The sequence below is a fragment of the Alosa sapidissima genome, chromosome 2 (genome assembly GCF_018492685.1).
Source record: "Alosa sapidissima isolate fAloSap1 chromosome 2, fAloSap1.pri, whole genome shotgun sequence".
Lineage (NCBI taxonomy): Eukaryota > Metazoa > Chordata > Actinopteri > Clupeiformes > Clupeidae > Alosa > Alosa sapidissima.
The window spans coordinates 34,194,273-34,209,787 of record NC_055958.1 but is presented as its reverse complement, the minus strand read 5'-3'; the positions used below and the strand labels follow the sequence as shown (position 1 = coordinate 34,209,787).

The 15,515-nt window shown below is 43.2% G+C and overlaps 2 protein-coding genes and 1 long non-coding RNA gene across 3 annotated transcripts; 2 read left to right on the top strand and 1 right to left on the bottom strand.

The window, feature by feature from the left end:
* The first annotated feature begins 1,948 nt into the window (after window positions 1-1,948).
* Window positions 1,949-5,860, top strand: LOC121697184 (zinc-binding protein A33-like). The gene is made up of 5 exons (XM_042078571.1): window positions 1,949-2,633; window positions 2,740-2,835; window positions 3,987-4,217; window positions 4,384-4,393; window positions 4,519-5,860. Exons 1-5 carry the CDS (start codon window positions 2,238-2,240, stop codon window positions 5,115-5,117), a joined length of 1,332 nt encoding a protein of 443 aa, XP_041934505.1. The 5' UTR covers window positions 1,949-2,237; the 3' UTR covers window positions 5,118-5,860.
* Window positions 5,861-8,663: 2,803 nt separating this feature from the next.
* Window positions 8,664-13,460, top strand: LOC121693015 (E3 ubiquitin-protein ligase TRIM39-like). The gene is made up of 6 exons (XM_042072150.1): window positions 8,664-9,320; window positions 9,629-9,724; window positions 9,976-10,206; window positions 11,166-11,188; window positions 11,274-11,392; window positions 11,918-13,460. Exons 1-6 carry the CDS (start codon window positions 8,940-8,942, stop codon window positions 12,514-12,516), a joined length of 1,449 nt encoding a protein of 482 aa, XP_041928084.1. The 5' UTR covers window positions 8,664-8,939; the 3' UTR covers window positions 12,517-13,460.
* On the bottom strand, window positions 11,615-13,715 carry LOC121693497. Its single transcript, XR_006025524.1, has 3 exons — window positions 13,641-13,715; window positions 11,729-11,733; window positions 11,615-11,625 (listed from the first exon to the last, which is right to left on the bottom strand). It is a non-coding gene; the product is annotated as an uncharacterized LOC121693497 (long non-coding RNA).
* Window positions 13,716-15,515: the final 1,800 nt, after the last annotated feature.

Genomic DNA, 15,515 nt, shown 5'->3' with positions numbered 1-15,515 from the left:
CCACCTGCCAGATGGGAGTAGAAAAGACCATGTTTGGGTGGGTGGCATCCTTGACAATGGATTTGGCTTTGTTTGTACAGCTTTTATGATATGTGTTGTGGATGGAGGGGAGTTGGGAGCCAATAGTCCTTTGGGCAGATTTCATGCGTTGCAGTTGCCGTACCATAGATATGCAGTTAGTGAGTATGCTCTCAATGGTACAACTGTTCAACGTCATTCAATCAACCCTATCGGCACTGGCATGCACACACTTCTTGAAAAAACAAAAAGGGTGACATGTCACAACATGGGACCCAACCTTACACAAAAGCTATGATGTGTCTTAGTGTTTTTAACTTATATCATAAAATAAGTAAGCCCACATTTTTCCACTTTCTTGGGCTAGTTTTCAGTGCCAGTTTCATATCAAATCATGAAACATTAAGTTGCCAACAATCTTTAAAAAATACTTCAAGCACCTCTGATCTTGATCATACATATGGCAAAGAAAGACGTTAGATTGTTGGTTTTGGATATCTGAAAATGCTTCGCTCTTGGACCTCATCTTGCCTGCAGTACCCCAACATTACCACAAGATAATGGTCGTACGTAAAGTAGGAACCTGACGTGGAGCAAGCCACTTTTCCACGTCAGACGTTTTTTTTAATAAATCTGAGCATTGGCGTGCATTTGAGCGTACGTACGGGCTAAGATCAAATCTGTGCATATAAGAGCGTTTTATAAATGAGGCCCCTGCTGAACAGCAGTAACTCCACCCTGTGGAAGGGTTTGGTATGTTTAAGCTGCAGATCAGGGAGTGCTGAATGTGTTGCTCTTGGCCTTCTGGTCATCCTGAGGTAACCCCACTGCTCACCCATCTACACTACCTATGGCTGCCCGCAACAAATTCAAATCACTAACACTTGCCTGATGAATCAGTTCTGGGAAATTATCCATCATTCAGACAGGTGCAGCATGATAAAGATATAATATATAAAATAAAATAAAGACAAAATAAAAAAAGACAAAATAAAAACAAAAAGACTATAATTAATGGACCTTGTGAGGACTGTGAAGAGCTATCTGAAGTATGCTGTAGTACTTGACTGGATTAGAATGGTGGCCTGCACCTTTAAGAGCTGGAGGCCACATAAGAGTAAGGAGCAGCACACCACACATATGTTTATTTATTTAATTGGTTTATTTAAAGCAACATTTTTTAATATTGATTGCCCACTGCTGACCACATTCATACAACTGTGCATAGTGTTGCTTACGATCAGATTAAGAGAGGAGATCACAGCTGTATGTGGCTCCACACAATATCACATGTGATTACGCACCTCTCACTTTACTTTACAGATTCTTGAGCACACACTTAATTGTATTGTGTATATGTACCTGTACTACAAAACACTTTATTCTCTTCATTATGTAGGACATTCATCTGTACAGACCACACGTTGAGAATCTCATCTGCCTATTTGGAACCTGAACACCAGGATCAGTGTCTGTGTTGGAGAGAGTGTGTAATCCACTGATCTGGGGCCAGCCTCAGTGTGCAGCTAAATGAACCCATATGTACACTATGTTATCCATATATAAATGTACACAATGTTATCCATGCTAAATTAACCTATACACAACATTATGTTGCACATGTTATCCATGTGACTATGTGGGACTTACAGACTTCTTGCTCTTTTTCAATTTCTTACATTTACGTTCATTTTTAATATGTATTCAAAAACATCTTAATTGCCTCATCAGGCATCAGGGAAAGTCTTGCCTGTCCTGTCCCTGTGCCTCTAGCAGCTACAGTTCTAGGCTGAGTTCTAGGTCACCCTATACAGTTCACACCCACAACTGGAACGTTGAACTGAACTCCAGTTGGTGGCAGCAGAGACCAGGGAACTGGCCCGGCAACTACGGCTGGCCAATCAGAATCCTTTTCTTACCATAGTCCCTCCCTCTGCCTGACTCGTGCAGGAGCAGGAAGTGAAGTTAAGTGACAGGTTGATTTGTTCCCTCCACTAGACACCTTAATGTGGGATACTTTAGCTAGAACCTTCTTACTTAAACACAGTTTTTAAAAGTAATGAGGGGAACAGTTTGGGTCTGAAGCTGGTGAGGCTGAAAGTTGGCTGGATGAAAGTGTGAAACAGAAGAATCTGAGTTTGGGAATGACGCGTGCGCTGTGACTGCTGAAAGTGAAAGTGAAGCTGGCGACTGAGGAGAGACTTTACAGAAAAGACGAAATGGCTTCTAAACATGAAGAGGATCTCACGTGTCCTGTGTGCTGTGACATCTTCAAGGATCCCGTCATTTTATCCTGTGCTCACAGTGTGTGTAAAGCCTGTCTGCAGCAGTTCTGGGAGAGCAAAGGATCCAGAGAATGTCCCTACTGCAGGAGAAAGTGCTCAAAAGATTTATATCCTCCTAGCAAGGCATTAAGGAACCTGTGTGAGACCTTCTTACAGGAGAGAAGTCAGAGAGCTTCAGCAGGGTCTGAGGTGCTCTGCAGTCTGCACAGTGAGAAACTCAAGCTCTTCTGTCTGGATGATAAACAGCCTGTGTGTTTGGTGTGTAGAGACTCCAAAAACCACACTGGCCATAAATTCCATCCTATAGATGAAGCAACTCTTGACTGTAAGGTAAGAATGATTTCTCTTAATTATGGTGATCACCTTGGATATGAATGAACGTCACTGTTGATGTAGAGATGCTGCAGTCTGCAGTGAAGTCTGTTATTAATTTCAGGAGGAGCTCAAGATCAAACTGCAGCTCTTACTGGAGAACAAGAAGACTTTGGAGGAGGCTAAAGTGACCTGTGATAAAACAGCAAAACACATCAAGGTGCGGACCAGGCACATGTTACATAACATAGGTGGAGATGTGAATCAAGTCAGATGTACCTATCACTCAAAATATGTTTTTAAAGGAACAAAGTTTGCTGCTAATTGGATAACCTTGACAACAGCTTTAATGGAGAATTCAGGCGATTTTCACAAAGGTCTACAGCTAAAGCCAGGGGCGGGGCTATAGACCCTTTCAAGAGAGTTCCATTATCAGCATCTTAGTTGGCCCCACAAGACTTCCGTTTTAACATTCCATATGTTATCTTAATGCAGAGGAAGTAGATTGGGGCCCAAATAGAACGTTCAAGCATTGTTTTTGTTTACCTTGTTGAAAGGGGCTATAGGTGGGGCCACTGCCTCTGGGCCCTCCCCCAGCATTTAAATGAGGCCGACAACTGCAGTGCATGATGGGTACGATATCTGGAGGATCCATGAACGTCATCAAATTGCGACTGCACTGACTAGTGAATGATGTATAGCACATGCCTGGTGTATCTTGCTCTTATGCCAAGCATCAGCCCTGGATCATTCTTACGTTTAAAAGACTAACGCAAACAACACAGCATTTATTTATAGTTTTTATTCCAGTAGTGCATTAAAACCTTCAGAAATGAGTTATCAAGGATGTTCAATATTCAAGGATGATATTTTTGGGTCTTGCCTCTCCATTCCGCAGCTCTAGCTTGAACGTTAGTCTACTACACACTAAAGCGTAATTTGGAACAAATCATGAGCATGCAGAAGAGACAGAGAGTAAGAGGCAGGTTCCACGTAGCTTGTCATGGTTGACATCTCCTGTTAAATATAAGAAACGTCAAGAGAAAATAAATTATAAAGGCAACAAAGACAATTTGCCTGTTGAAACGCTAAGTGGCTACCAGGCTCAAAATTCTCATTTAATTGCAAACAGAAATGTAAAGCTTCCTACATTACATGCTTCCATTTCCAAAGCAACGAGTGAAGGGTGCTTGTATTAACTTAATATTGTGATATCAATGTGGTGCAATCAAACAAGGCTAGAATTGGTGAGACTGTTGAGCAAGAGACTCTACCAAGAGCTGGCAAAAGGGCCTTATAAGAACCATTGAGACTCTTCTTAAAGTGACAGTGCACTGGAGCAATGAATGAACATAAATTGATTTGATCTAGACTCAGGCCCATCACACAGAGAAGCAGATCAAGGAGGAGTTTGTGAAGCTTCACCAGTTTCTACGAGATGAAGAGGCAGCCAGGATAGCTGCACTGAGGGAGGAAGAGGAGCAGAAGAGTCAGATGATGAAGGAGAAGATTGAGAAGATGAGCAGAGAGATCTTATCTCTTTCATACACAATCAGAGCCATGGAAGAAGAGATTGGAGCTGATGACATCACATTACTGCAGGTAAGAACCATCCACTCTCATGAAGTGAGTTATGTAAACATTGGATTACTGATTTTATGGTTATATGTATCATATACTCATGTACTCATATACATGTACTACATGTATTTGAATTTGAAAAGACGGTGCAACACTGATTGACATTTAATTATTTATAATTTTCCAGAGCTACACATGTATCACATCAAATCGAATCACACCTAAACGTTATGTATTCAAATGTATTGTTTCTGAATCAAACAGCCCTATTGATAACGAGTCACATTCTCATCACAAATCTCTGTGTTCTTTCTCTCTGCAGCTCCTGTGACTCTGGATCCCAACACTGCAAAATCCAATCTCATCCTGTCTGAGGATCTGACCAGTGTGAAATGGGGTGATGAGAGGCAGCAGCTTCCTGATAACCCAGAGAGATTTGATCACTTTGCCAGTGCCCTGGGCTCTGAGGGCTTTAACTCAGGGACTCACTGCTGGGATGTGGAGGTTGGAGAGAACACACAGTGGAGTGTGGGTGTGATGACAGAGTCTCTCCAGAGGAAGGGAGACTACACCTCCACAAGTGGATGGTGGTGTGTTGGGTGTAATGATGATATATATGGAGCATGTGCTACACCACAGACCCTCACTCTCCTCACAGTGAAGCAGAAACTCCAGAGGATCAGAGTGCAGCTGGACTGGGACAGAGGAGAGCTGTCATTCTCTGACCCTGATAATAACACCCACCTACACACTCTCACACACACTTTCACTGAAAGAGTGTTTCCGTACTTTAATGGCTGTCGGATGTCTCCTCTGAGGATCTTACCAGTGAAGGTTTCAGTAACAGTAGAGCAGCCCAGTCACATTGCTAAAACTAGTTATCTAAAAACCATGAGAATTATTCATTTTCTATTAAGATAAACAAAAAAATCTAGTTTGTTTTGTTTTAGTATAAAGAAATTTAGCAATTTCTCGTTAAATCATTTGACTCCATTTAAAAAGAGTTATTTTAAGACGTCTCATCATGAAAACAAGGAAATTTGGCTGCCAGTGCTTTAAGCAAATTTGTCTTAAAAACAAGCCAACTTGGTTGCCAGTATATTAGCCAACTTTGTCTTGATAAGACGTCTGGTCCCCCGGCGGTGGAGCGATCGGCCAAGTGTCATCAGAGCAGGGGCATTCGTCTCTCTCTTCGAAAAACTCTTGAAGATGCAACTCTTCCAATACCTCCTCTCCTAGCACTTCTGACAACCTTATACACACCTGATGCACACTTGCCGTGCTCTTCCCTCTCTCTCCCCTCCTCAACTTCCTTTTTCTCCACTTCCTTCTCTTCCCCTCTCTACCTCCTTCCTCTACCACTTTCTCCTCCTACCACACTGTATTAGTATGTATAAAGTAGGCTCTCCTATCCTCTAGTGTTGACAGATGCAGTGGTAATTCCTTGCTAAGGCATCGTCTTCTGGCTACTTTAATTTTGTTCAGAATTGTCTGATATGTTGAATATCCTCTAAAATAATTGCTGGTGTTTTGCCATTTATTACTCTATGACAGTGTTTCTATGTTGCAGATTTGTTGCATGCAGGCATTTTGATGATGTTTTTGGATCTATGTTTTTCTGCACTGCTGCAACAAGCACATTAAAATATCACCACTGCAGTGAATCTAATAGCTGTTCTGTTCTATGAGGCATTGTCTTCTGGGTACTTGAATTGCATTTCTGATGTTCTGTGTTTAGAATCCTCTGAAATAATTGCTGATTTTATATAATTTATTACACTATGATGGTTTGTTATCCAGGTCTGTGTTTTTACACTGCTGCCACAAGCACATCAAAATATCAGTTCAATAAATGATGTGGATTTTTCTGCTTGGTCTCTCCTTTTTAGAACTTTGCAAGTGATTATTGGCTATATACATTAAAATACAATTAATTTAGTTTTCTTTTTTAATTATTGGCAAATTGGTTATGTATATATAACGCCTACAGTATGCTGTGCACACTTGTACATCATTTCATATGAGTTACATTTAAAGATGTATACTGCCATCTAGTGGTGGTTATTGTGTAACTACACTCTTCTCTCACATGTGAGGTTTCCAGTAGCAGAGCAGCAACACAGCACAGGGACAGAGTCAGAGGACAGTTTCCAGTAGCAGAGCAGCAACACAGCACAGGGACAGAGTCTCTGTCTCTGTCCTTCATAACCAGATGGAAGGTCTAATCTACACCAGGGAGCTTTGGGCTTTGCTGAGTTTGAACACAATGAGAAGGAGGAATAAACAGTCAGAACTGTGTGATTTCCACAGACAGATAAAACAGCTCTAATGATACAACCCACATCATTACAATTGCATTAATGAATCCCTTATGGAAATATCAACAGGACTCAATAATGACACTACAACCCACATCATTACAGTTGCATTAATGAATCCCTTATGGAAATATCAACAGGACTCAATAATGCTGTTTCATATTCATCCCTTTTCATACCCTACCTGCCTAACAGGTAGCTCACTGGAAGTAAAAAGAGAAATGCAGTAACTGAATGGGTACAGGGAGCACACACCACACACACACACACACACACACACACACACACACACACACACACACAGGTGTTGTGTGGAGACTCACTGCAGTGCATATTCACACACATCACCAGGAGCTGTGTGTGACTCTAGGCTGTTCAGGACAGATTTCTGTTGAAGATGGTGTGACCTTAATGCAAATACACACATTCAAAATACTGAACATGACAGTTGAGAGAATCAGCTGTTCTTACCTGGGGTCAGTAATTCTTACCTGGAGTCAGTAATTCTTACCTGGAGTAAGAAGTTCTTACCTGGGGTCAGTGGTTATTACCTGTGGTTAGCACTCTGGACTTGTAAGCTGTTCTTACCTGGGGTGGGTCAGCTGTTCTTATCTGGGGTCAGTAATTCACACCTGTGGTTAGTTGGTGTTTCAGGACTTCATCATCAGATGACCTGACTGAGGTTGGTGAGGCCCCAGCCTGTGCCCATCACATTTGTTGGATCTGTTAGTGTACACAGTGACCAGTGACCATACTGCGCTGTGTCCAGGTGACCAATGTCCATACTGCACTTTGTCCAGGTGAGCAGTGTCCATACTGCGCTGTGTCCAGGTGAGCAGTGTCCATACTGCGCTGTGTCCAGGTGAGCAGTGTCCATACTGCACTGTGTCCAGGTGAGCAGTGACCAGTGTCCATACTGCGCTGTGTCCAGGTGAGCAGTGTCCATACTGCGCTGTGTCCAGGTGACCAGTGTCCATTCTGCGCTGTGTCCAGGTGACCAGTGTCCATACTGCGCTGTGTCCAGGTGACCAATGACCAGTGTCCATACTGCACTGTGTCCAGGTGAGCAGTGACCAGTGTCCATACTGCACTGTGTCCAGGTGACCAGTGTCCATACTGCGCTGTGTCCAGGTGAGCAGTGACCATACTGCACTGTGTCCAGGTGACCAGTGTCCATACTGCACTGTGTCCAGGTGAGCAGTGTCCATACTGCGCTGTGTCCAGGTGAGCAGTGTCCATACTGCGCTGTGTCCAGGTAGCGCTGCCCCTCCTGACCCCCAGCTTCCTCTGTGTGTGTCCAGCTGGATGACCTTTGACCTGCAGGGCAGACCTGTGATGACCAGCATGCTGTGGGCCCTGCAGAGGGACTGGACAGTCAAAACTCTGCAGCTGACCTCTACAGACTCACACCTGGTCCCTCGTCGCTGCATCATATGCAAATAAAATGAGCCACATACACACTGATACAGCAGCCAGACTGAATGAATATTATTCTAAAATGGTTGCGGTGTGATTAAAAACCAGAAACAGTGTATGTTGTAACAGTCTGATAAACCATGTGCAATGTATACTTTAGCACGGTGTTCAGGCTTGTAAATGACTAAACTCCACAGATAATATGTATTCACTGATAGACAGCAGAACATGCAAAACACAGTTTCACTCTTCATATGAGGTTTAGTAGAATATGCATTCACATACACTTCAGGTGGATTGAGATCATTGTGTAAACAGCAGAGGAAAAGCATATTTTACTTGTTTGAATCTGTTGAAACATTCAGAGATGTAAAAGTAGAAAGTACTGCCAACACGGGTGATATCACAAATTAGCTGATCTACCTGGCTTAAGAGTTGTGCTAATTAGAATCAGCTGATTAAGTGAATGGTTTGAACAAACATGTGAAGCCAGACTTTTACACCTCAAACATTATAAATAGAAAGTACACCCATAATCAACCAAGAAGTTACCCATAATCCCTAATTGCTGCAGTGTAAAAAATAGAACTTGCCTTTTGTTCTGCCAAATACATTCACACATTCTGGTATTTTGAATTTAAATCTGGAAAAAAAGGAAATGCTGTGAGACCGACCAATCAGCTTCCTGCTCCTCTAGATCCCTCCCTGTAACTCTCGTTTCCTGAATGAGGAAGTGAAACTCAGGCACAGACTGCTGCTCTGCTCAACATTACTCCTGTAGAACTCGTCAGGCATGCGGACTTTTCTGGGGGAAATATCAAGGAAGAGTTACATTGCTTCTGTTCAAAACCTTACAGACATTTGGATAAGTTTGCAGATTGACAACTAAAACACAAACGGGACTCAGAGACTCAGTAGATTGATCAAACCTGTGAAAGTGAAAGTACAGATTGTCAACCAGTCATAACCAGAGGGAAACGTTTACTTGGATTGCATTTATTCTTTGAAAATGGCCTCTAAACTAGAAGAGGAGATATCTTGTCCTGTGTGCACGGAGATCTTCAAGGATCCTGTCATCCTGACCTGTAGTCACAGTGTGTGTAGAGTCTGTCTGCAGCAGTTCTGGGACACCAAAGGATCCAGAGAATGTCCGGTCTGCAGGAATACATCGCTGAAAGATTCTCCCCTCCCAAATCTGACTTTAAAGAACCTCTGTGAGGTTTACTTACAAGAGAGAGATCATACGGACGCACTCTGCAAAGAGCACAAAAGAAAACTGGAGCTCTTCTGCCAAGATGACAAACAGCTTGTGTGCCTGGTGTGTCTGTGCTCAAAATTACACAAACATCACAACTTCAGTCCTACTGTGGAAGCTGCCTGTGAGATGAAGGTAAGGCCTTTTGTATCAGTATAGCAGCACCTCCTTGCTTGTCCTTCTATAGAGAAGATACTGCTGCTCACTATAACTGTACACATACAAATTACACTTTACTGTTGAGCCCTAATGAAGCACTCACAGTTTTAACATTATGGGATGTGTGCACCTCAAGCCCATACTGTACATAGAAAAGTACATGTTTGTTAAGCGTCTCACAGTATCCTTACAAACATGTGTGCACATACAGTATGTGATTAATAACATGTGGTTGTTGAGTTTGATAATGGAGTGAGTTTGCTAAAGTGATCCGTTCATTTCAGGAGGAGCTCAAGAACAAGCTGCAGCCTCTACAGGAGAAGCTGGAGGAGTTTGAGGAAGCTAAAGTGACCTGTGATGAAACAGCTGAGTATATTAAGGTCAGTGTTCTAGTGTCATATGAGTTCACTGTTTGTACACATCCAAGGATGCTTCTGGCAGTCATTTCATAATGCCATGACCTGGAGACCATATTGTCAGGTGACATATTGCTGGTGAATCATCAGGTGCTTTGTTTCCTACCTATCTGCCACCTCCCCCAATCATATTTAAGTCATATTAATCAATGATATTTTCTGTATTTTATCAATGTGTGAAACTTCACTCATGTAGCTGATGTAATTTGATTCAGACTCAAGCCCAGAACACAGAAAAGCAGATCAAGGAGGAGTTTGAGAAGCTTCACCAGTTTCTACAAGATGAAGAGGCAGCCAGGATTGCTGCACTGAGGGAGGAAGAGAAGCAGAAGAGTCAGATGATGAAGGAGAAGATTGAGAAGATGAGCAGAGAGATCTCATCTCTTTCAGACTCAATCAGAGACATAGAAGAGAAGATGGGAGCTGATGACATCACATTCCTGCAGGTAGGAACATCCACTGTCTGTAAGGGTGTTGGATCTGTCCAGTGATAATTTAACAATAGCACATCTGGCTGTAAGGGTGTTAGATCTACAAGTCTAATTCCAGTGATAATTTAACAATAGCACATGTGGCTGTAAGGGTGTTAGAGCTCTAACTCTAATACCAGTGATAATTTAACAATAGCACATCTGGCTGTTTTGTTGAGGTGACCTGCCCATGCCACCCACCCCATTGCATTATCCTGATGTGTGATGTCATCTTTGGTCTCATTCTGCCGGGTTTGTGTCAGTGGTCTCTGATTGAGTGTGCTGTTGATATGGTGTGAGATGATTCTAGAGAGTAGAGCAGGAACACAATAAGATGGGAGAAGAGCAACACGCACACACACATCAGGTACAACCAGGAAGCTCATTTAGGCATGCTATGGCATAAGGCAGAACACTTCTACTGTAGTGTAGCTCTTTCGAGGCCAAGCCCCCGAGTGAGTCTGGTGATATCAGGCTGCTGTAGTTCTACTGTAGCCCCTGAGTGAGTCTGGTGATATCAGGCTGCTGTAGTTCTGTAGCCCCTGAGTGAGTCTGGTGATATCAGGCTGCTGTAGTTCTGTAGCCCCTGAGTGAGTCTGGTGATATCAGGCTGCTGTAGTTCTACTGGGACAACAGAAAGGGTTTTGAGTTTGGGGACGACAGACAGTCTCTGTTGGCAGCGTTTATGGATGTCAGTGGCGAGTTGATCAAAACTCTGTTTATTGTCCTAGGAAGTGGGGGGGGGGGGGTTCTGATGAAGGAATAACCTTTCTCAGAAGGCACTTAAAATTAAAATCTTTTCGGTATTGTCAATTGGTCAGTCTCCTAAAAACAGTGCTATAGGAACATTCAAAATTGACAAAGATGTAGCAAAAGACCTTAGACCTTATTATAGCAACAACGTTTAACCTACTTTCTCTTTTCTTATTTTCCAGAACTACAAGAGCACAGTGGAAAGGTGAGTGATCTGCCCCCTGTCTCTCTCTTCTCTGTGGTTCTGAACCCAAACCCACAGCAGCACTGACTCCTGAATGTTATTCCAGAGCCCAGTGCACACTGCAGGATCCAGAGAGGGTTTCAGGAGCTCTGATCAATGTGGCAAAGCACCTGGGCAACCTGAAGTTCAGAGTCTGGGAGAAGATGCAGGAGATTGTTCAGTACAGTAAGTACAGTACAGTCACACACACACACACACATAAAAACAATATTCACTGATACATATCGGTATTTGAACCTTGAAGATGCGAGCAATGGCAGTCTTAGCTTTTATGACGCCCTCGGCAACCAATTTTCAAGACTAAACCAATTTACTTCGGTGAGATGTCAGATTTGTTTTGTTTTAATTTTTTTAACAATTTCACACAATCCTGAAAAATAACACAGGCTACAGTGAAACTATATAAATCTGTATTGAAGATGTTATGAATGGACTTGAGGCCATTTGTGGTGTGATTAACTTTAGCTCCTAATTGCGTAAGTTGTGCGCTATTCCCTTTACGCCTGCTCCAGAATGTAGGTAGACGAGGTCCAGTTGTGAACCTGTCCCCAGGCTCTATCACATTGTATCACATCAAATCGAATCACACCTAAACGTTATGTATTCAAATGTATTGTTTCTGAATCAAACAGCCCTATTGATAACGAGTCACATTCTCATCACAAATCTCTGTGTTCTTTCTCTCTGCAGCTCCTGTGACTCTGGATCCCAACACTGCAAAATCCAATCTCATCCTGTCTGAGGATCTGACCAGTGTGAAATGGGGTGATGAGAGGCAGCAGCTTCCTGATAACCCAGAGAGATTTGATCACTTTGCCAGTGCCCTGGGCTCTGAGGGCTTTAACTCAGGGACTCACTGCTGGGATGTGGAGGTTGGAGAGAACACACAGTGGAGTGTGGGTGTGATGACAGAGTCTCTCCAGAGGAAGGGAGACTACACCTCCACAAGTGGATGGTGGTGTGTTGGGTGTAATGATGATATATATGGAGCATGTGCTACACCACAGACCCTCACTCTCCTCACAGTGAAGCAGAAACTCCAGAGGATCAGAGTGCAGCTGGACTGGGACAGAGGAGAGCTGTCATTCTCTGACCCTGATAATAACACCCACCTACACACTCTCACACACACTTTCACTGAGAGAGTGTTTCCGTACTTTAATGGCTGTCGGATGTCTCCTCTGAGGATCTTACCAGTGAAGGTTTCAGTAACAGTAGAGCAGCCCAGTCACATTGCTAAAACTAGTTATCTAAAAACCATGAGAATTATTCATTTTCTATTAAGATAAACAAAAAAATCTAGTTTGTTTTGTTTTAGTATAAAGAAATTTAGCAATTTCTCGTTAAATCATTTGACTCCATTTAAAAAGAGTTATTTTAAGACGTCTCATCATGAAAACAAGGAAATTTGGCTGCCAGTGCTTTAAGCAAATTTGTCTTAAAAACAAGCCAACTTGGTTGCCAGTATATTAGCCAACTTTGTCTTGATAAGACGTCTGGTCCCCCGGCGGTGGAGCGATCGGCCAAGTGTCATCAGAGCAGGGGCATTCGTCTCTCTCTTCGAAAAACTCTTGAAGATGCAACTCTTCCAATACCTCCTCTCCTAGCACTTCTGACAACCTTATACACACCTGATGCACACTTGCCGTGCTCTTCCCTCTCTCTCCCCTCCTCAACTTCCTTTTTCTCCACTTCCTTCTCTTCCCCTCTCTACCTCCTTCCTCTACCACTTTCTCCTCCTACCACACTGTATTAGTATGTATAAAGTAGGCTCTCCTATCCTCTAGTGTTGACAGATGCAGTGGTAATTCCTTGCTAAGGCATCGTCTTCTGGCTACTTTAATTTTGTTCAGAATTGTCTGATGTGTTGAATATCCTCTAAAATAATTGCTGGTGTTTTGCCATTTATTACTCTATGACAGTGTTTCTATGTTGCAGATTTGTTGCATGCAGGCATTTTGATGATGTTTTTGGATCTATGTTTTTCTGCACTGCTGCAACAAGCACATTAAAATATCACCACTGCAGTGAATCTAATAGCTGTTCTGTTCTATGAGGCATTGTCTTCTGGGTACTTGAATTGCATTTCTGATGTTCTGTGTTTAGAATCCTCTGAAATAATTGCTGATTTTATATAATTTATTACACTATGATGGTTTGTTATCCAGGTCTGTGTTTTTACACTGCTGCCACAAGCACATCAAAATATCAGTTCAATAAATGATGTGGATTTTTCTGCTTGGTCTCTCCTTTTTAGAACTTTGCAAGTGATTATTGGCTATATACATAAAAATACAATTAATTTAGTTTTCTTTTTTAATTATTGGCAAATTGGTTATGTATATATAACGCCTACAGTATGCTGTGCACACTTGTACATCATTTCATATGAGTTACATTTAAAGATGTATACTGCCATCTAGTGGTGGTTATTGTGTAACTACACTCTTCTCTCACATGTGAGGTTTCCAGTAGCAGAGCAGCAACACAGCACAGGGACAGAGTCAGAGGACAGTTTCCAGTAGCAGAGCAGCAACACAGCACAGGGACAGAGTCTCTGTCTCTGTCCTTCATAACCAGATGGAAGGTCTAATCTACACCAGGGAGCTTTGGGCTTTGCTGAGTTTGAACACAATGAGAAGGAGGAATAAACAGTCAGAACTGTGTGATTTCCACAGACAGATAAAACAGCTCTAATGATACAACCCACATCATTACAATTGCATTAATGAATCCCTTATGGAAATATCAACAGGACTCAATAATGACACTACAACCCACATCATTACAGTTGCATTAATGAATCCCTTATGGAAATATCAACAGGACTCAATGATACTACAACCCACATCAATACAGTTGCATTAATGAATCCCTTATGGAAATATCAACAGGACACAATAATGATACTACAACCCACATCATTACAATTGCATTAATGAATCCCTTATGGAAATATCAACAGGACTCAATAATGCTGTTTCATATTCATCCCTTTTCATACCCTACCTGCCTAACAGGTAGCTAACAGGAAGTAAAAAGAGAAATGCAGTAACTGAATGGGTACAGGGAGCACACACCACACACACACACACCACACACACACACACACAGGTGTTGTGTGGAGACTCACTGCAGTGCATATTCACACACATCACCAGGAGCTGTGTGTGACTCTAGGCTGTTCAGGACAGATTTCTGTTGAAGATGGTGTGACCTTAATGCAAATACACACATTCAAAATACTGAACATGACAGTTGAGAGAATCAGCTGTTCTTACCTGGGGTCAGTAATTCTTACCTGGAGTCAGTAATTCTTACCTGGAGTAAGAAGTTCTTACCTGGGGTCAGTGGTTATTACCTGTGGTTAGCACTCTGGACTTGTAAGCTGTTCTTACCTGGGGTGGGTCAGCTGTTCTTATCTGGGGTCAGTAATTCACACCTGTGGTTAGTTGGTGTTTCAGGACTTCATCATCAGATGACCTGACTGAGGTTGGTGAGGCCCCAGCCTGTGCCCATCACATTTGTTGGATCTGTTAGTGTACACAGTGACCAGTGACCATACTGCGCTGTGTCCAGGTGACCAGTGTCCATACTGCACTTTGTCCAGGTGAGCAGTGTCCATACTGCGCTGTGTCCAGGTGAGCAGTGTCCATACTGCGCTGTGTCCTGGTGAGCAGTGTCCATACTGCACTGTGTCCAGGTGAGCAGTGACCAGTGTCCATACTGCGCTGTGTCCAGGTGAGCAGTGTCCATACTGCGCTGTGTCCAGGTGACCAGTGTCCATACTGCACTGTGTCCAGGTGACCAGTGTCCATTCTGCGCTGTGTCCAGGTGAGCAGTGTCCATACTGCGCTGTGTCCAGGTGACCAATGACCAGTGTCCATACTGCACTGTGTCCAGGTGAGCAGTGTCCATACTGCGCTGTGTCCAGGTGACCAATGACCAGTGTCCATACTGCACTGTGTCCAGGTGAGCAGTGACCAGTGTCCATACTGCACTGTGTCCAGGTGACCAGTGTCCATACTGCGCTGTGTCCAGGTGAGCAGTGACCATACTGCACTGTGTCCAGGTGACCAGTGACCAGTGTCCATACTGCACTGTGTCCAGGTGAGCAGTGTCCATACTGCGCTGTGTCCAGGTGAGCAGTGTCCATACTGCGCTGTGTCCAGGTAGCGCTGCCCCTCCTGACCCCCAGCTTCCTCTGTGTGTGTCCAGCTGGATGACCTTTGACCTGCAGGCTCCTGTGATGACCAGCATGCTGTGGGCCCTGCAGAGGGACTGGACA

Excerpts from the sequence above, each read along its gene's own strand:
- LOC121693015 (XM_042072150.1), top strand. The coding sequence starts at position 8,940 with ATGGCCTCTAAACTAGAAGAGGAGATATCTTGTCCTGTGTGCACGGAG. Across the intron at positions 9,725-9,975 it reads AAACAGCTGAGTATATTAAG|ACTCAAGCCCAGAACACAGA; the intron begins GTCAGTGTTCTA and ends AATTTGATTCAG. Across the intron at positions 11,393-11,917 it reads GCAGGAGATTGTTCAGTACA|CTCCTGTGACTCTGGATCCC; the intron begins GTAAGTACAGTA and ends TTCTCTCTGCAG.
- LOC121697184 (XM_042078571.1), top strand. The coding sequence starts at position 2,238 with ATGGCTTCTAAACATGAAGAGGATCTCACGTGTCCTGTGTGCTGTGAC. Across the intron at positions 2,634-2,739 it reads AAGCAACTCTTGACTGTAAG|GAGGAGCTCAAGATCAAACT; the intron begins GTAAGAATGATT and ends TATTAATTTCAG. Across the intron at positions 2,836-3,986 it reads AAACAGCAAAACACATCAAG|ACTCAGGCCCATCACACAGA; the intron begins GTGCGGACCAGG and ends GATTTGATCTAG.